Source organism: Caretta caretta, chromosome 4, assembly GCF_965140235.1.
Source record: "Caretta caretta isolate rCarCar2 chromosome 4, rCarCar1.hap1, whole genome shotgun sequence".
NCBI lineage: Eukaryota > Metazoa > Chordata > Testudines > Cheloniidae > Caretta > Caretta caretta.
The window spans coordinates 21,640,784-21,662,489 of NC_134209.1; the positions used below are offsets into that span (position 1 = coordinate 21,640,784).

General features: G+C 41.9%; 1 protein-coding gene across 1 annotated transcript in view; it reads right to left on the reverse strand.

The window, feature by feature from the left end:
- The window catches only part of MTHFD2L (methylenetetrahydrofolate dehydrogenase (NADP+ dependent) 2 like), a 60,718-nt gene that overhangs the window by 34,107 nt on the left and 4,905 nt on the right, over window positions 1-21,706 (reverse strand). The window contains exons 2-3 of the mRNA XM_048847572.2: window positions 10,269-10,453; window positions 7,385-7,507 (exon numbers count right to left, since the gene is read on the reverse strand). Of these exons, the coding sequence (XP_048703529.1) occupies window positions 7,385-7,507; window positions 10,269-10,453 (308 nt within the window). The remainder of the gene's footprint in view (window positions 1-7,384; window positions 7,508-10,268; window positions 10,454-21,706) is intronic.

Sequence of the window (21,706 nt, forward strand, 5' to 3'; positions counted from 1 at the left end):
GTGGCACAGGCTAGTGGTTTAGCTCAAAAAGAGCTAGCACAAGTACGTGTACAGAAGCTACATATCGCACCCCTAGCTCGTAGTGTAGACGTATCTTTAGAGACATTGTCCAGAAAGAAGCAGCAAGATTTAAATGTGGCCTGGGATGTGTGGATTTAGAAAGAGGGCAGAGTCAAAAGAAGATGCCAGGATAAAGTGACAAGGAGGACCAGAGTGTTGTCCTTGATGACAGAGAGATGTAGGGATGTAGAAGGGTAGTTTGGGAGGAGGTCTACACTGTGGACCTTACAGCCACTGAAAGGTCTCCTGTGTAGTCGCTCTATGCCGGCGGGAGAGAGCTCTCCTGTTGGCATAATTAAATCACCCCCTAACGAGGGCAGTAGCTATGTCGGCGGAAGAGTGTCGGTCAGGGTGTGTTTTTTTCATACCCCTCATCAACAAAAGTTTTGTTGACAAAAGTACTAGTGTAGACATAGCCCTAAGAAGCTTGCTTTAACCATGATACCATATTTCCTCTGGGAAAAAAAATAAATCTCTCACTTCTATTCTAGCTACTATTTTATCAAATGATGTATTTCTTTGGAAATTAATTAGTTGGATATTGGTTTGTTTTCACATAGGGAAAAAACATGCAGAAAATGCTGACCAAAGGCTATGATTAGCAGGAATGAAGGGGTCATCTTTAATGAAAAACTTTGTGAGCAGAACAAGTAATCTAAAAACAGAACAAAACGTTCGTATCCCATGAAAATGATAAAGTTGGCCATGGTCAAGTACAAAACAGAAAGATGTTTGACTCAATGCAAACAAAATTTTCTGTGATGCTAATTAAGAGCAAGCACTTTATTTAAAATGTTTGTGCTTCTTTGCCCTGATCTACACTACGGGGTTAGGTCGAATTTAGCCACGTCGACCTAAAGGGCTCTTAAAATCGACTTCTGTACTCCTCCCTGGCGAGGCGAGTAGCACTAAAATCGACCTTGCTGGGTTGAATTTGGGGTAGTGTGGATGCAATTCGATGGTATTGGCCTCCGGGAGCTATCCCAGAGTGCTCCATTGTGACCGCTCTGGACAGCACTTTGAACTTCGATGCACTAGCCAGGTACACAGGAAAAGCCCCGGGAAATTTTGAATTTCATTTCCTGTTTGGTCAGCGTGGTGAGCTCAGTAGCACAGGTGATCATACAGTCCCCAAAGAATCGCAAATGAGCTCCAGCATAGACCAAAAGGGAGACACTGGATCTGATTGCAGGCCGAACTCCAATCAAAAAGAAGAAATGCTAATATATTTGCCAAAATCGCACAAGGCATGGTGGAGAGAGGCTTCAACAGGAACACACAGCAGTGCTGCATGAAAGTTAAGGAGCTCAGCAAGTCTACCAAAAGACAAAGGAGGCAAACAGTCGCTCCGGGTCAGAGCCCCATACATGCTGCTTCTATGATCAGCTGCATGGCATTCTGTGGGGGACCCTACCACTACCCCACCATTGTCTGTGGACACCTGCAAGGGGGGAGTCTCACACAACAGGAAGGAGGATTTTGTGCATGAGGAAGAGGAGAATGCGCAGCAGGCAAATGGTGAATCCGTTCTCCCTGGCAGCCAGGGCCCTTTCATCACCTTAGAGCCAATACCCTCCCAAGGAGGGATCCCCGACCCTGAAGCCGGAAAAGTCACCTCTGGTGAGTGCACATTTGTAATTACACTACAGGGGTTAAAAGCAATTGTGTTTAATGTTTGATTTGCCCTGAACAATTGGGATGCATTCGTGGCCACTACAGATCCTGGAAAAGTCTGTTAACATGTCTGGGGATGGAGCGGGAATCCTCCAGGGACATCTCTATGAAGCTCTCCTGGAAATACTCTGAAAGCCTTTGCAGAAGGTTTCTGGGGAGGGCTGCCTTATTTCGTCCTCCACCGTAGGACACTTTACCACGCCAAGCCAGTAGCAAGTCGTCTGGAATCACTGCAGCACAAAGCATGGCAGCGAATGGTCCTGGGTTTTGATCGCATTCAAGCAACACTTGATCTATATCTTTCTGTGTTAGCCTCAGGAGAGTGATATCCTTCATGATCACCTGGTTGAAATAGGGGAATTTTTGTAAGGGAACAGTAAAAGGACCCCATTCATGCTGGGCTGTTTGCGTTTGGGTAAAAGGGATCATTCTGGAGAATAGCCATGTGGCGGAGGGGAGGGGTGAAGGGATCATCCCAGAGAATAGCCATATGGTGGGGTCAGGGGAGGTGTGTGCTGTACATCCACCCGAAAACCGCAGCCCCTCCTTTTAAATGAGAAACCCAACCGGCATTGCTTGCTATGGGAAAAGAGGGCGCTGCAGTCTGAAACCATTCCCACATGTTATGAAGGTGTAAGAAGCCAACCCCGCATACCCTTTGGCTTACCATGGCTTCCTGGAAACCGAATTCTGTTGCCCAGCCGTGTGTGATGTGTCACCATACCGGTAGGTGCTCAATATAGAAGGCAAAATGCTACCTTGTACCTAAAGCACATGTGCTGTCTGCTGTTAAATTTATTAAATTTTACTCTCCCCTTTTCTCCCCCTGCAGGTGCAAATGTTTCTGTGCTCCCCATATCATCTCCGTCCCTGAGGTTATTGCAGATTAGAAGGTGAAAAAAAAAGCACTTGAGATGACATGTTTTCCAAGCTCATGCAGTCCTCCCACACTGATAGAGCACAGCTTAATGCATGGAGGCATTCAGTGGCAGAGGCCAGGAAAGCATTAAGTGACCATGATGAGCAGAGGCAGGAGGCAATGCTGAGGTTAATAGGGGAGCAAACGGACATGATGAGGCGTCTGGTGGAGCTGCGCGAAAGCCAACAAGAGCACAGAACCCCACTGCATCCATTGTATAACAGCCTGCCCTCCTCCCTAAGTTCCATATCCTCCTCACCCAGATGCCCAAAAACACGGTGGGGGAGGCTCCAGGCACCCAGCCACTCCACTCCAGAGGATGGCCCAAGCCACAGAAGACTGTCATTCAAACAGTTTTGATTTGTAGTGTGGCTACAATAAGCAATGTGGCCTTGTACTTCCCTCCTCCCCCACTCCACCCCACCCCACCCAGGCTACCTTGTCAGTTATCTCACTTTTTTTTTTAATTAATAAAGAAAGAACTCATGGTTTCAAAACAATAGTTACTTTATTTCCTTTGCCAGCTGTGATCAAAGCGGGAAGGGTGGTTGGCTTACAGGGAATTAAAATCAACAAAGGGGGTGGGTTTGCAGCAAGGAGAAACACATACAACTGTCACATCGTAGCCTGGCCAGTCATGAAACTGGTTTTCAAAGCCTCTCTGATGTGCAGCATGCCTAGCTGTGCTCTTCTAATCCCCCTGATGTCTGGCTGATGTCTGATGTCTGGCTGCTCAAAATCAGCCCCCAGGCGATTTGCCTAAACCTCCCACCCCACCATAAACGTCTCCCCCATACTCTCACAGATATTATGGAGCACACAGCAAGCAGCAATAACAATGGGAATGTTGGTTGTGCTGAGGTCTAACCTAGTCAGCAAACAGCGCCAGCGAGCTTTTAAACATCCAAAGACAGATTCCACCACCATTCTGCACTTGCTCAGCCTATAGTTGAACTGCTCCTTACTACTGTCCAGGCTGCCTGTGTATGGCTTCATGAGCCAAGGGACCAAGGAGTAGGCTGGGTCCTCAAGGATAACTATTGGCATTTCAACATCCCCAGTGGTAATTTTCTGGTCTGCAGCTTCTTGCAGCTGCTCGAACATCCCGGAGTTCCTAAAGATGCGAGCGTCATCCACCTTTCCCGGCCATCCCACGTTGAAATGTCCCTTGGGATCCAACAGTGCTTGCAGCACCATTGAGAAGTACCCCTTGCAGTTTACGTACTGGTTGGCAAGGTGGTCCAGTGCCAAGATGGGGATATGCGTTCCGTCTATAGCCCCACCACAGTTAGGGAACCTCATTGCAGCAAAGCCATCCACTATGACCTGCACATTTCCCAAAGTCACCACCCTTGATAACAGAACATCAGTGATTGCATTGGCTACTTGGATCACAGCAGTCCCCACAGTAGATTTGCCCACTCCAAATTGATTCCCAACTGACCGGTAGCAGTTAGGCATTGCAAGCTTCCACAGGGCTATTGCCACTTGCTTCTCAACTGTCAGGGCAGCTCTCAACTTTGTATTTTGTGCTTCAGGGTGGGGGAAAGCAACTCACAAAGTTCAAGGGAAGTGGCCTTACGCATCCGAAAGTTTCGCAGCCACTGGGAATCATCTCATACCTGCAACACTATGTGGTCCCACTGGCCTGTGCCTGTTTGCTGGGCCCAGAATTGGTGTTCCACTGTATCAACCAGCCCCACTGCTCCCCTGATGTCCCAATTGCCACAATCCAAGCTTTCAGGAATGTCTGTGTCCATGTCCTCCTCACAACCATCCTCATGCTGGCGTCTCTTAGCCAGGTTCTGCACATATTTCAGGATAACGCGCGAGGTGTTTACAATGCTCACAACAGCAGCGGTGAGCGGAGCGGGCTCCATGCTTGCCGTGCTATGGCGTCTGCATGGGTAACACACGAAAAAAGGCGCGAAATGATTGTCAGCTGTTGCTTTCACAGAGGGAGGGAGAGAGGGGAGACTGACAACATGTACCCAAAACCATCCGCGACAATGTTTTTGCCCCATCAGGCATTGGGAGCTTCACCAAGAATTCCAATGGGCAGCGGAGACTGCGGAAACTGTGGGATAGCTACCCACAGTGCACCACTCTGTGAGTTGATGCTAGCCATGGTATTGAGGATACACTTCGCCAACTTAATGCACTGAGTGGGGACGTACACTGTATAAACTCGATTTCTAAAGATCGACTTCTATAAAATCGACCAAATTTCATAGTGTAGACATACCCTTTGAGATGGAGGGGAATACATAGCAGCTGCCAAATGCCAGTATGACACACAGCACCTCAAAATGAATATGGGGAACCAGGACCCTATCTCTCCCTCAAACCACCCCAAGGAGTGTGTTGGGCTCATCAGGAGAAATATATATGGCCTGCACACTGGGACTCAAGCAAAGGATTGTGTCTAAAAGGTAAAGGCCTAAAATGGTTAAATCTCTTGACATTTGCACTACCAGACTGCATCTGCCATAGTATCCATGGGTGCGCACTGAGTTATGTAAACATGAACATCTCATATGCTTGTCCCATGCTGCACACACGTCCATCTGAGTGCCACCTGTGAAGGGACACCTCCATGTACACCTATACAGGGGTCACATTAACTAGTGATTTCTGGAGCTCCACTTCTGTGAATTAACAAGTAATTGGAGCAAATCATTAAGTAGTTCAAAGTACTTCTATCAACAAAGGTTTAACTCACTTGTAAAATTAGGACTTCCTTGCAGTCAGTAACAGTGAAGCAGTTAGCAAAGCAATCAGATCTTATATTTCTAATGGCCCATTTTTATAATTACTGTTGCTCATATATTTGTGTGTGTTACCTAATCAGTTTTTATTATAACAATTATATTTTAATATGATAAATTATTTTCCTTGACACACATTTAAATACTATATTGTGTCTGTGCAGTGTTCCTATTCTATCCCATCTCACAGAACTGGAAAGGACATTGAAAGGTCATTGAGTTCAGTCCCCTGCCTTCACTGCAGGACCAAGTACCATCCCTTATTTTTGCCTCAGATCCCTAAATGGCCCCCTCAGGGATTGAACTCACAACCCTGGGCTTAGCAAGCCAATGCTCAAACCACTGAGCTATCCTGGGCAGCTGGAGAGTGGTGGCTGCTGGCCAGGAGCCCAGCTCTGAAGGCAGAGCTGCTGCTAGCAGCAGCAGAGAAGTAAGGTTTGCATGGTATGGTATTGCCACCCTTACTTCTGCATGGCTGCCTGCAGAGCCGACCCCTTAGTCAGCAGTCGCCACTCTCCGGCCGCCCAGGTTTGAAGGCAGCAGCACAGAAGTAAGGGTGACATGGTACGGTATTGTCATCCTTACCTCTGTGCTGCTGCTGGCGGGGCATTACCTTCAGACCTGGGTGCCCAGCCAACAGCCACCGCTCTCCAGCTCTGAAGGCAGCGTAGAAGTAAGGATGGCAATACCGCAATCCTCCTAAAATAACCTTGTGATCCCCTTGCAACTCCCTTTTGGGTCAGGACCCCCAATTTGAGAAACTCTGGTCTCCCCTGTGAAATCTGTATAGTATAGGGTAAAAGCACACAAAAGACCAGATTTCATGGTCCATGACGCGTTTTTCATGGCCGCAAATTTGGTAGGGCCCTACCTATGAACAAAGGCTAAAGGAACTGGAAATGTTTACTTTGGAAAAGAGGAGACTGAGGGGGAACATGATAGTGGTCTTCAAATACTTGAAAGCCTGCCATAAAATAGATGGAGAAAAATTGTTCTCTCTTGCCACAGGGGGCAGGACAAGAGGCAATGTGTTCAAACTACAGCATGGCAGATTTAGATTAAATCTCAGGAAAAACTTTCTAACTGTAAGAACAGTAGGACAATGGAACAGACTGCCTAGGGAGGTTGTGAAAGCTCCTTCACTGGAGGTTTTCAAAAGGAGGCTGGCTAGCCATCTGTCTTGGATGGTTTAGGAACAACAAATCCTGCATCTTGGCAGGTGGTTAGACTAGATGACTCTTGTGGTCCCTTCTAACCCTAGGATTCTATTCTGGGGAAAAATCTGGAACTGGGAATGTGTTGGGATCACCCTGTGGGGATTTTTAAGACTGGTAAGAGACAAGGTGTGGCTGCAGTACACAGAGACACAGAGCAGGGAGTGACTTACATGCTGGAGGCTGTTTGTGAGCAGTCCAAGCTGGTGGCTTCAGCAGCAAAGCATTGGAAAGGGCACCCCAGGTTACAGGGCGGAGTGACACAGCTACTCATTAGTCTGGACTGTACCCAGGTATGTCACAGCTTCCCCATTCAGTGAGAATAACCCCACCCCCTCTCACACACAGCACAAGGGAGTGGGAGAAAGTCTGCACAATTTATAAAGAGACTGACTTATAGAATAATTCCTGTCCACCTTCCAGAAGATACATGAGATGCACAATATTCCGGGGCATGAACAGATACCTATCCTCTTAATCAGATTAACAGGGAAATTTGTGCATTTGATAAGAAACCTCAGATTCAATAAGAATAATCTCCACTGTTTCATTCATGAGATATAGGACAAAATAAGGAATCAATATTAAATATCAGGTGTAAGCATCACACAGCAGACTCATTATAATCAGCAGTTTCCTCTAAAGAGCTTTTTATACCAATGGGGTGCAGCTTGTATACACAAGTTGTTTACAGTTTTTCCCTTACCATTGCCCAAATTTAAAGCATATAATAAAACTGCATTACTTACCTGGAAGAGGTAGCTGGATTAATATACCATTAACTCTTGAATCATGGTTTAATTTGGCAGTTAGATCTAAAAGTTCTTCCTGAGAAATGTCTTTAGGCTTCAGTATTATCTCACTACAAATGCCTGATAAAAAAGCAAAACAAAAGACATTTGCATAGTGAAAGCTTTTTCTAAGGTGAGCGGTGACATTTTGGGTGAGATTTTCAGAAGTGCCCAGCACTCGCTCAACTCTGCTCCTATTGACTGTCTTCAATGAGCACTTATGAAAATGTCACCTTTTCTGTTTAATTTTAATAGTATGCATATATAATTCATGTGTAACCTTATAAAGAAATTCATAGGAAGTTAAATGTCTTAATTCAGTTAGTCTAACAATATTAAAACAGATTTATATATGTTTGGAAAATCCTAATAAAATAATTTGTCAAGCAACATCATAGAATTGTAGTTGTATTGATATCAAAGTGATTCAGATTTCCATTTACACTGTGGTGTTAATTCAGGAGGTCTGCTTATTCTTCCAATGTAGTCATCATTAAATGTATTTTTCTGCAGGATCTTAGAGGAAACATTTATAATAATGAAAGTAATTCTTCTATTGATAAGACAATATAACACAATTCTCATTTTGTCTTATATACCAAGTTCTCCATCTTCCCTATGAACTGAAATAATAAAACGATAGGGGAAAAATAAAGATTTTTGTAACATCATATGACATTCCTGAGCAGTTCAATTTTTTTGTTTTGTTTTTAACTTAATACAAAACCTAGTGCATGAAAACGATACAATTTAATCTAAAAATATATAAAGCCAACTGACTATTAGTGGGCCAATTCATTCTTTTCACTACTACAGGTAATAATGTACAAGACAAGTATTTTTGTTTAAAGCCGGTATTCTTAAGGACACCTATCTGTTTTATATTCTTATACCACACTCATCAACATGGTGTCAGAGCATCCTGTCCCATAGTATAATCTACAACCCTTTCCAAGCAAGGTGAAGATGTCAAAATCGAAGAAGATGAAAATAGGGGTAAAAAGCAAAACTGTAACAGGATGGTCTGCCTCCTTTAAGGTAGTGGGGACACAGAACCAGCTAGCACTGTTAAAATTAATTATATAATCAGTATATCTCCTGTTATTCCTTTCTTCACTGCTACTGAATTTTCACTGTGATCAAAAGACTGATGTAAGGTAGGAGGTGAAATTCTGCCTCTATTGAAGTAATGTGTCTATTAGGTAGAATGAAAATAATATTGTAGCTGAGCAACTGGCTGCACTACATATATTTGCTAGGAATGACAGTTTTCTTTATGCCGAGATGTAGATGTACTTCTTGTAGTTACACCATAACTGAAGGGTACAAAAACTGATTTTAACCTATTTTTTAAATTTTGTTAGGGAAGACCTGGATCCTTTTTCTCCCTCTCATTTTTCAGGAAGATGGCCTAGATGACCTTATATGCTTTATTTTTGCTTGAGGAGGATAAAAGATGTGATTTTTTTGTGAGGTTCTTTGTGGTTTCACATAATTTTCTTATTGTTTTAATGATGATATCTGAACCAAAGAAAGAACGTGCTTTGTCTTATGAAAATAGGTACCCTCTTTAAGCAAGAATCCTGAGCCCGCTCTAAGGAATACTGAAAGACGTGTTCGTCCGAAAGTTTGGGCAACTTAATCCTAGCCAGCGATATTATTGCTATAAATGATACTTGGTAGAAGCTATTAAAGGGGACTGATTTCAGAAAGATATCCATAGCTAAAGGCATGCATTTTTAAAATAGTATCTAAAGTTAGGCAACTAAATCCTTATTTAATCATACAAATAAGTGGCCTGGCTTTCAGAAGTGAATGAGAACTGAGCATGCTTAGAACTTACATTTGAAGAAATGAAGCCAGGCCTTTAGCATGGAGAAATAATCAGCCTCTGAGATGGAATTGTAAGCAGAAGCTTTTCAGAATTTTGATAGTGCAAAAGAGGTAGACGAGTTATGCGGAGTAGCTGTGAGGCAGTGTGGTCTACCGGACTGGGCCCTCAACTGCAGAATCTATGAGCTATTTACACTATTCTTAATGCTGAGACTGCTGCTTTTTGGATTTAGAGGTGTGACGCTGTTGCTTTTATTTATGAATCCAGAAAGAAGGTATTCAATGGCAAAAGGAATTCCACAAGGTACTGTGGCTATAATTTTATATAATGCCTTGCAATCATGATATTATGATATGAAATTTTCCTACAAAATGTAGCTACTTCTTTTGAGATGTGTCAATTCACAAGCTCAGTTCCCTCAAATTCTAGGATATTAGAACTTGTTTCTAGGGATTCAGGTGGCTGTACTAGTTATAGAGAAAGATTAATTCAGATTGGAAAGGTAATCTCTTAAATTTATCTAAAAGTTTAAAATAAATTATCCTGGGGTAGCTTTTGGGGAGGACCAGAAACTGGAGTGACTTCCACTTGATTACCTTTCATCATCTGTCTTTCCAGGGCAGGCAAATACAGGGTATTGCCAAAAAGCACCATACAAAGAGTTGAATAGCCATAAGCATTTCCCCCCCTGTGGTTTCCCTTAGTTTCTGATCTCTGAGGAAAGCATGCAAATAATTTATTCAAAAACATTTAAAGTGTAGAAAATTACTTCATTGTAGGCCAACACCACTCTCATGCCTAATATTAACATAATATGAACATAGTTTTCTTTGTTTGCCTTTTGACTATATTCCTGCAGTATGACAATACAATATTGTCCACAGTATGTAAATCATTGGTATTCAGAAAGGGAAATGATGCAAAATGAATCCAAAGATATTGGTCATTTTGAACAAGAACAAAATCTCTTTCTTAATATGCAGACATTTGTTCTTATTCATCACATACCTACAGCAGCAGCTGCCTTCATCTTATTTCTTACATATGTATGACTGGCTGGGTTGTCCCCTACTAAAATGACAGTGAGATGAGGTCTCTTGTTCCCGAGGGACATCCATGATTCTACATCCCTCTGGACTTCTTTATAGACTTCTTTAGCAAGCTGAGTCCCTGAGATAATGATTGCTTCATCACTATAAAGACAACGATACAAATTCAAGCATTAAAAACCTACAATCTTAAGTCAAAAATTTCACAATCAAAATTCCTAAAATACTCAGATCTACTGTATTATATATTTACAAATGTTGGGACCAATGGAGATAGATCTGCTGTTTGAATGATGTATAAATGATAGTATAAAGCTCAAGTATGGCATGCCAGTTGCTTTCTAAGCCATAAAGAAGTGGAAGGTCCTGCGTCCAGAGAACCCCCACACATACAAAAGGGCAGCTCAGCCACCTGTGTGGCACTGTTGCTTCACTTTCCTCAGACACACAGCTGGCTGCATCATGTTAATCCCCAGAAGTCCATGGGATTGGGAATGGAGTCTGGGGATAAAGTCCAAGGGAATCTGATTAGAGATATCCTTCCTTAAACCCTTCCTGTGGCTCCCCTCCTCCCCCCGCCCCACACCCACAAAGTAGGAGATACTCCTGCCCCATACTTAGTTCAAGGCTATAATTGTCCTGTTATTTACAATATAATCCCTTTTATCAGATCTAGATGGTGCCATTTCCTTGCTTTCCCAGGGTCTTCTTGAGATAAGGCGGTGGGTGAGAACTAGCTGGTGGAAGCTCAATCTAGATAAAAGAGGGGATATTATTTCATAGGATGAAGGAACTGAAATCCAACAGGGGTTGGGAATGCTCCATTTATGAGAACAATTAGTTCACCAGAGTTTCTCCAAATTTATAAAGGTAAACATTGTTGATGCAAAATAAGAAGAATTAAAAAAATATAAATAAAGCTAGGTCACAGAGCAGTTGGATTAGATAGTTCTAAAGTCTCTCCTAAATAGGTAAGGCCTTGTCTACACTACAAAAGTTTTGTCGACAAAAGTGATGTCGACACTCAAAAATCGACATAATAAAATCCGAAAGTCATGTTCAGACTCACACCCTCTGAGCAGAGCGCATCCACAGTGGGGGCACTATCATCGACAGTGTGAGCAATGCACTGTGGGTACCTATCCTACAGTCCAGCTCGACACTTTCTGTTGCTAGGTATTGTGGGAAGGCAGAGCGGATCGCAGTGCAGCTTAGGACCGGGCTCAATGTCCCATGATGCATTGCTTTCTGTCCCAGCATTCCATGAGCTTCTGGCTTTCTTTTGCAGCATTTTTGCAACGGTCCTCCTTTGCTGTGCACCCTAGCATCTTTGTGAGAAGGGATGGATCCCGCCCTGCTCTCCTATGTTCCGTTACCTCTCATGAAGACACAGCAGATGGCAGTGCAGTTAATTGTGAAGTTCCTAACTGAAGACGACTCACAGACGCCTGACATGCTACATGATATGGATAGGAGCAACTTTAGATTGCTTTTGGCACTCACAGAACAGCTGCATAGGGTAGACCATTGCTTTTGGGCTCTAGAAACAAGCACTGAATGATAAAATTGTATCGTCATGCAGTGTGGGATCATAAGCAGTGGCTACAGAACTTCCGGATGCGGAAAGCCACCTTCCTGGAACTGTGTGCAGAGCTTGTCCCAGCAATCCGGTGCAAAGACACCAGGATGAGAGCTGCCCTATTGGTAGAAAAGCAAGTGGCAATCGCTGTGTGGAAGCTACCAGTCAGTTGCAAATCAATTTGGAGTGGGGAAGTCAACCTTTGGGGCTGCGTTAATGCAAACGTGCAGGACATTAAATCACATCTTGCTACGAAGGACCGTGACTCTGGGAAATGTGCATGAAATAGTGGACGGCTTTGCAGAAATGGGTTTCCCTAACTGTGGAGGGGCGATAGATGGCACACATATTCCAAATTTGGCACCAGACCACCTTGCGATGGAGTACATCAAAAGGAAGGGGTACTTCTCCATGGTGTTGCAGACGCTTGTGGATCACCATGGGCATTTCACTGACATCAACACAGGGTGGTCCGGGAAGGTGCATGACGTACACATCTTCAGGAACACCAGCCTGTACAGAAAGCTACAAGCGGGGACTTTCTTTCCAAACCAGAAGATTCCAGTGGGGGTTGTTGATCCTGGGAGACCCAGCGTACCCCTTACAGCCATGGCTCATGAAACCTTACACAGGACACCTGGACAGCAGTAAGGAGCGGTTCAACAACAGGCTGAGTAGGTGCCGGATGACAGTTGAATGTGCCTTTGGCAGATTAAAGGCACACTGGCGATGCCTTTATGCCAGGTTAGACCTTAATGAGGATAATATTCCCATGGTCATAGCCGCATGCTGTCCTTGCATAATCTCTGTGAAGCTAAGGGTGCAAGGTTTTCTTACGGGTAGAGTGTTGAGGCAGACTGCTTGGCTGCTGATTTTGAGCAGCCAGATACCACAACTATCAGAGGATCCCAGAGGGGGGCAATTCGAATCAGGGAGGCTTTGAGACAACAATTTGAAAATGGGAACCAGTGACGTATATCATTGTGATTGGTGCTTCGATGTTACATTACAAGTAGTTTTCCTAGAAAACAATGGTGACATTTGGGGCCTTACGTTCCAGTAAGCACATGATTAACATGCCTGTGCATGTATTGGTAGCGCCTGCAATCTCAATTTGCAGGAAACAAAGATGAGTTATCATGTGAAAACTTTGCTTTTATTGCACAAGAAATAGCACACACAAAAGATGCTTGGTGGGAAAGGAGGTACCAGGGAAGGGCAGACTTTCACAGCTGTGTGTAAATCCAGCTATCATTGTGAAAGTTGTCTGAGGGGGTGGAGTGAGGGGGAAACTGAGAAGTCCCGGACAGTGGAAAGGACTGTGCGGGTGGAGTTTGGGTGGGGAGGGGCATGGAAAAGAGTTCTGAATATGCTGCAGGGGAGGGCAGGCTCAGATCGCCTCAGTCTGCAGCATTATTAAGGACTTCAGCATCTGCGTTTGCTCCTCCATTACTTTAATCATCCACTCAGTTGCATCCTTAAACTCCTGATTCTCTTTCCTGTCCTGCTGTTTGGCTTCCCAGCTCTCCTTCCATTCCCTTTTCTCTGCATTGGAGCAGTGCAGTACCTCCCGGAATGTGTCTTCTTTGCTGTGTCTTGGGCGCTTTCTTATCTGGCAGAGATGCTCCGCCAGGGTGCAGGGGGTGCTCCTGAAGTCCACATCTACCAAAGCACAAGGGACAATGCATAGAAGCGGGATTGTTAAATTCACACACAGCATTGAAACATCTCAGTTAAATACACTTTTTGCAACATAATCACTTTCTCACTGTCCCTTGGTAGGCACACATCTCTGCGAACACCCAAAGCATGGTGAGTGTTGGTGGGGGTGGGTGCTCCACATGGGGAAAAGAGCACACACTCTGCAAGCGTTGTGGTGTAGCCGACTAGGGAAAACATTCTAAAATTCTCCCACACTTTTCCACAGGCGGGGGTAATTCTAGCAGACATCTCACTACTAAGGGTAAGCAGGGAAACGAGGGTACATCTACTCCATGCTTGCAGCTTCCGCCCTGCTCCCTATGCTGCTCTCCTGTGTGCTGCTTTCGTCCCTGCACAAGAGGTTGCTGAATGGCATGAGAAAATTTCCTACAATGGGAGAAGGAACAAAGCTGCTCTGTTACGGAACCTTTGGCAGAGGATTGCCGAGTACCTCCAGGAAACTTTCCTGGAGATCTCTCTGGAGGATTCCCTTGAGATCTCACCGTGCATCAACACCCTGTTCCACTGTACCGATTAGCTACACAGGGAAATGTCCAGCTGACAGAAACATAGCCATCCATCCACATTTCTATACACCCAACCCACCTCCACACTATGCAAATCACAGCCATCTCCTCTACTGCTTTGCTCGCCAGAGAGCAACTGCTGAGACTGGCTAGACACCTCTGGAGTGGAGAACAGTTCCTGGCTGCCTGCCCCCCCCAGGCAACCCCCTCGAGAGCTCCACATCGTCATCTAATTCCACCTCTTCATCAATAACTTTGTCTTCCAGGTTAGGTCCTCCTTCCGCCACCTCCAGGCCCACTGAAGTATCCACGAGGCTCTCGGCGGTGGAGGTGGGGTTGCCTCCGAGGATAGCGTCCAGCTCCTTATAGAACCAGCAGGTCTTAGGTGAAGCACTGGAGTGACGGTTTGCCTCCCTCGCATTATGGTACGCCGGCCTCAGCTCCTTTATCTTCGCTCTGCACTGCAGCGGTCCCAATCATAGCCCTTTTCGCACAGGCCTCGAGAAATGTGCCCGAAGGTATCCCAATTCCTACGGCTCAAGCGCAGCTGTGACTGCACAGCCTCCGTTCCCCATATCCTGATTAGATCCAACAGCTCCACAATGGTCCAAGCGAGAGAGAGTGTTTGGTGCGATAACCTGCCATGGTCACCTGGGAAGAAGCAATGAGACCTCTCCATGCTGATCTAGCAGGAAATGGAATTTCAAGAATTCCCAGGGCTTCCAAGCGGGAGGGACGGATGGTTGTTTACCTGGCTGCAGGGCAGTGGAGTTCAAATTGCTGACCACAGCAGTCACGATGGGCATTGTGGGACACCTCCTGGAGGCCAATTAAAGTGATGAAATCAAGTGTGGTGTCTACACTGGCACTTTGTCGAGAAAAAATTAGAGGAAATAGACATATGTCTCTCATCGGAGTGGTAGTATTTTGTCTCCAAAACCGGGCATTTTTCCCGACAAAAGTCACATTGCAGTGTGTATGCATTCACTGTTTTGATGACAAAAGGCAGTTTTTGTTGATAAAACTTGGTAGTGTAGACAAGGCCTAAGAATCAGAGGCAGAGTAAGTGGGTTCTAAACACTGTCTTATTAGTAGTCAGCATGCTATATGTTGTTCGGGATACAGACCGAAGAAACATTGAGGATTTTTGTACCATTTCACAGCTTCACTCTCTCTCTTTCACACATCCAACAACTAGAGGTCAGACAACTTCTATAACTACAAATAACATTTTAAAAAATAAAATCTCTCTCTCTTAGAAGGGGGTTAGCACTTTACAAGCTGAAGTAAAGTATTGCAGTTCATAAAGATAGCAACTCCCCAAACTTTAAGGCTCAATCCTATACATTTTACATAGCCAGAATTCTCACTGATTTCAAGAGGTGCATGAAGAAAATAGGATCTGCATTTTATAAGCAGGAGCAACATTAAAAACTTGTCCATCATGACATTCAATTGTCCCTGATTGTAATATGGTCTTTAAGTAGTAAGTACACCTTGAACTGTACTTGAAAATAGGATCATGGACTATGGAGTACAGCTTAATAGGTGGCCTGCTAGAAGCACTGCTAAGCAAGTGAGCGACTGAATTCCTCACTAGCTGCAGTTTTTTAGTAAACTTTAGCCTTCTCTCTCGGTCTTATTATAACAACATTTAACCTTAACTGCCACTCTTATGCTGCTGATACTTAACTGAACTTATATTTCAGCCCCTTTACCAACTCTTTTCTGTTGACTTTGTCTCAAATTGAGTTTGCAGCTTTCTCTCAACATCCCTCAGTTAACTCTTTGAAAATGGAAGTCATTCACTTGGACAAGAGCGTCCTCAGGAGCAATTCCATCTTCTCCATCCAGATCTCCCATTTGACTCTCCTGTCTATACCCCCACTGTTTTCCAGTCTCACCTGTCTGATATATGTAAATGTGCATATTAGCTCTGTGCCAACACTGCCGGCATTTAATATGACCCTGCTTTGACTCCCTCTCCTCTGAAGTAATTATGTGTTTGTTTCCTCGAATATTTCAACTCCTTATCTTTTCACACATTCCAAGGAAAACCAAGGAAGCCAAGCATGATATATATATATTTATTAAATATTGTTTCTAGACAGGAATAGTATATCTTTCTATATTAAGATATGTCTATTATATCTGACTTCATTTTATAGATAACATTTAAACTTCTGAAAGTAAGATTTACAAGATATATATGAAGTGCCAAGTACCAGTGGACATGTCTACTCTTCCTCCGAAACATAGAACTGCACATAGGAGAGTACCAGTGTTCTATTCTTACACACAACATCAGGATAACTGCTGGTGGTCCACATATCCATGATACAAGGATCAGAATCCTATAGGAAGCTTGCTCCCACTTTTCTAGATAGGAAGCAGGATTATGAGCAAGACACCTCCCACTCACACATCTTGTTTCCTTCTTCTGAAAGAGAAATATGGTTTTCTGTCTGTACATACGCACATGCACACACTATGCAAGGGACCAAGCCCTAAATTGAACTCAGTTCAGAGCAGAATAAGTGAATTATATGTGAGTAACAAGAATAACTTTGTTTAGAAAGTATTTTTTAAGAAAAGGTGTAATACTACCAACCCAGGCGGCATCCTTGAAAGTTCGGTGGTTGATATAAACAACCTAGTGAGAACAAACTCCATTTATTCCACAGCAAAGCCAATAAAAACATAAATCTGTATCAGCTCAAGTGGAACCACTAATATACAGTTGATGTTCTTTTCTTTTCATTCAAAAGCTGGATTTAGCCATTTTCTCCCCCCAATACTTTGTATTGGGAAACACTATCCTTCCTTAACTATGATACTAGAGATAGGAGACAGGTGTAATTTCATGCTTCTCAGTTATATACATGCCCTTATTTACCCTTCATGTGGTTCTCTCTCATCTTGCATGCTACATGCTTTGGCTATTACAATACTTTGGCACTGATCTCTCCTTTTCTGCACTTGTTATGCCACTTAAATATTGATAGTCACCTGTGTTGAGCAATGCTACATGTATATAATCTGCTCTTTAAAAACATAAAAAGAACAGGAGTACTTGTGGCACCTTAGAGACTAAAATTTATTTGAGCATAAGCTTTCGTGGGCTACAGCCCACTTCATCGGATGCATAGAATGGAACATACAGTAAGAAGATTTTATATATCTTCTTTATATTTATATATATATATATATATACACACACACACACACACACACACACAGAGAGAGAGAGAGAACATGAAAAGGTGGAGTAAGAGGCTAATTAATTAAGTTATATCTCTTCTTGCTATATGTTCCATTCTATGCATCCAATGAAGTGGGCTGTAGCCCACGAAAGCTTATGCTCAAATAAATTTGTTAGTCTAAGGTGCCACAAGTACTCCTGTTCTTTTTGCGGATACAGACTAACATGGCTGCTACTCTGAAGCCGGTCTTCAAAACATATCATACAGTATATAAGTGAAATCATGTTATTCTCATTTAGCCTCCTAGTTTTCACTGTAATTGTATTATCAAGGGACTAATTTTCTTAATTCTACATATACAGTCTAACCTTCTAAAACATCTAAGTGCAAGCTTGTATCCTTAAAGAGTAACGCCAGCTCCATGGCATAGGTCTAAAAGAGCTGTCATCACTCAAGGCTTACAGACAACAAAATATTTAGGACTCTAACATCCATCAAGCTGAAATTGGTGGTATAAACTAATATGGTTTAGAGCATGAAGTGCCAAATAAAAAATGCAACAGATCAATATAGTGCATTAACCTTGGTCAAGAACAAACTTTATGCCAATGTATTATGCCAATGTATTGAGAGGTAACAAATTTCTTAGACAATATGATATACCTGTACCTACTTAGTGTTCCTTCTAAATATAATATAAAGCAAATCAGACGAGCATAAGCAAGAGCTAATTGTAAATGGTAACAGCTCACAGGAGAATGTAGCTTTTTCAATTTATTTTAACAACCTAATGGAGGGTTGTTCCTGCCTAGTGGTGCATTTTGCTGAAATCACTGACATTCAAATCATCATCAATGCTTTAAGCAACAGAGATCATCTTCAAGAAGACCTGAACACATTAAGGGAGCAAACTATTAAACAGATGTTGGATTTTAATATGAGCAAATTTAAGAGCTGAGATGGATTGTTTAAAAACTATAATACAAAAACTATAACATGCAGGGTAGAGTACTGCAATATACTGGCAATGAAAGGAAGGTTTCAAGTTAGCACTAATATGAAAATGGACACAATGTGTTCAGCTAAAGCACAGAAGGTCAAAAGGATTCCAGGCTACATCAAAAGATGTAAATAAACGTAAGCGAAACAAGAAAAATTATACCATTGTAGAAGGCCATGGCAAAGCCCACCTGGAATGCCATGCCCAGTTTCAGGCATATTACTTCTGCTGGATAAAAGTCCAAAGAAGATGAAAACTCAAACAGTAGTGATGGCCTTATCTATGATAGGCCTCTATAAATTGAAGATAAGACTAGTGAGGGAGGGAGGCATTAAAGGCACACTTTGTCTGTAAAAAGAGCCTGTTAAAATGTAAAAAGAAAAGGAGTACTTGTGGCACCTTAGAGACTACTTGGTTAGTCTCTAAGGTGCCAGAAGTCCTCCTTTTCTTTTTGCGAATACAGACTAACACGGCTGTTACTCTGAAACCTGTTAAAATGTAGTTATCACCTCCCTTCAAAAACAAACCCAATCTTGCTAAATCTTCCCAAAATCCTTAGGCTGGTCCCTTTGTAAATGGATACCTTTTGGAGGGGTAGGAAAATAAACAGTTTTGCCAGTCTATCCAAAATTGCTAACGCTGGATGGGTCTGCTTAAACTCAGCAACCAAAATAAAAAGACACATGGACATGTGTAGAAAACAAACAAAAGCATGCACTAAAGCAGTCTTGCACATTTTTTAAAGAAAATGTAACACCCATACACTGAATCTTCTCTCTCACCTTTACCAAGATGGTAAGGCTAATATAGAATATATTGTGGTCAGGCGTGTAAAATAAGTCCTAAGTGAGCTGACACACCAAATTTTTCTGCCTGGGTTAAATACATAGAGAACATTTTCCATTTTAGAGGTTATTCAAGTGTTTTGAATTTTTAACCCCCCAATGTAATTGCAGAAAGCCCCTTAATCAAGTTTGAAAAAAAAATAAAATAAAAGGATTACCGGAAAACCAGTGTCTTACTGGGGTATAAAGAGCATTATATGCTAGGATGATTATTTATATGTAGGGGATTAAATTTTTAAAATGATCAAAAATTCCTGTTTGTCCCCAAATTGGTTCTTCCATGTATTCTTTAATTTATAAATTAAAATTACTTTAAGGATGCTGGAATTATTTTATTAGCAGTTTTAGAGATGAAACTCATCTTTATCAGAAAAGATATGTGACTTTGTAAATTGCACTTTGTAAACTAGGTAACTGTTAGCTAATAACAATATTTTATTTAAAATATTATTTGTACCAAGGAAAATGCAAGTGAACTATAACACTACACACAGCTCACTTAAGTACTTCTCACTGAGTACTTCTGCAGAAACAGATCATAGCTGTTTGGTATGCAACTCTATTTTAAAGGAAACTCTCAGTTTGAAACTGGCTACATAAAAGGAATAAGAGTTTTATTTTGTCAAGTATCAGAGGGGTAGCCATGTTAGTCTGGATCTGTAAAAGTGGCAAAGAGTCCTGTGGCACCTTATAGACGAACAGACGTATTGGAGCATAAGCTTTCGTGGGTGAATACCCAATTTGTTGGATAATTTTGCTAATTATTAATCTTTGCCACTAAGGACACTAAGCTTTAGTTATCTGTGTATTACTTAGGATGACAGAACTCTGAATTGCCAATGAAGCTATTATTGATTACTCCCTCTGGATCTGATTGTGAACCCTTTCCTCACTCAAGACTCATTGAAGTAACGAATCAAACCCATCATGTGAAATCTTGGCCCCTTTTGAAGGCAATGGGAGTTTTACCATTGATTTCAAAGTGGCCAGGATTTCACCTCTTGTCTTTAGCATGATCCATGGGATCCAACCATCTTATTTTTACTGTATTATTTATGTATGTCCATCTATGCCAAGGAGAACTCTGGGAGTTATCGTACCACACAATAGCGTACCTTTGAGATCATAGCTACACTCTCCAGCCTTGAAAATGTTTGCTTGCCTGGCTTTAACATTAGAGTTTTAACACTACCTTAATATATTGCATTTTTTATGTTCTTTAGCCTTAGCCATATTATAGTTTACAAAACCTTAGCACAACTGTCATCAATACAAATTCTCTGAAGAGCAAAGATTAACAACATTTTACTCATTCAGCAATCTAACATCACAACTACCATATTATTCCCAGACTATTAAAAATGCCTCCCTAATCCACTGGGCCAGTTATAAAATGAAAAAGATACACGAGGTGACACACCAGGAGCCAAAATGTAGATAGTTCTGTGGCACAAATCAGTGTTTGGTGCAGAAGTTCACTGCTTGCTGTGCCTATAGTTGTTCTCTGGAAATACAACAACATGAAGAAACCTCTTTCCAGAAGGAGAAAAGATAAATAAAATAGATTTGGGGGCTTGCCTCCTCTTCATATATACTAAGTGTACAGTCTTGTCAAAATAATCACAGGCTGCCTCTTTTTTCTTGCAGACTACTTCATCTTCTTCCTTTACTGGCCAAACAGCCCGCAAAAATTTTGCCCAATTTCCACTTGTGTTTAAATTATTTCAAGTCAAGGTAAGGACAAAGAAAGAATAGTTATGCGTAGGCTATCATATTGATTTTTAACATTATTATATTCATTCTTCAAGAAGTACAGATATTAAATGCTTTGGGGCTATTCATAAACACTTATTCTTTTTATCATGTTTTATTAAAAAAAAACCATTGACAGCATATATTAATATATTTTCACAATTAGCCATATTTGCCACGTGTGTTGAAACATCTCAGTTACACAAATAAGAACTCCTGAGACTACTATAGTAGATATACAATGGAGGTTTTTTTTTTTTAGGTATAACATCAACAAAATTTATTTATTTCAACATTTAAAAAAGGACTAAACTTGTGCATGTCAAGTATTAGTGCAGTAGAATAATAAATTATTCTTCATTTGTAGGATAACTTTATAAAGCACAATACCAATAATAAATGGTTATTATAATTAGATTTTCTACTTAAGTAAAATAAATTGCCCACGTTTTGTTGTGACAGTGATCAGTATGATTTTTTTTTGGAGAGGGAGAGGCTAACCACTCTATATATTCAATACAAAACCATCACCCAATTTCTTGTGCAATTACACCTACAAAGGTTAAAAATTACCAATGCAAAATGTAATCTGATATTTTCAATTACAAAGACATTTATAACGAGTTTTAAAAAGGGACACCGTCAAGGTTTTTAGATTCAAACTTTTGACCAATTTTAAATTGATGTATGATGAGTACTGTCCTTTGAATTAATTTTTAAGCTGATTATTTGATCAAACAATAAATGTACTTAGAGGAAGTAATATTTCTTCAAGTCTCCTAAAACCAGT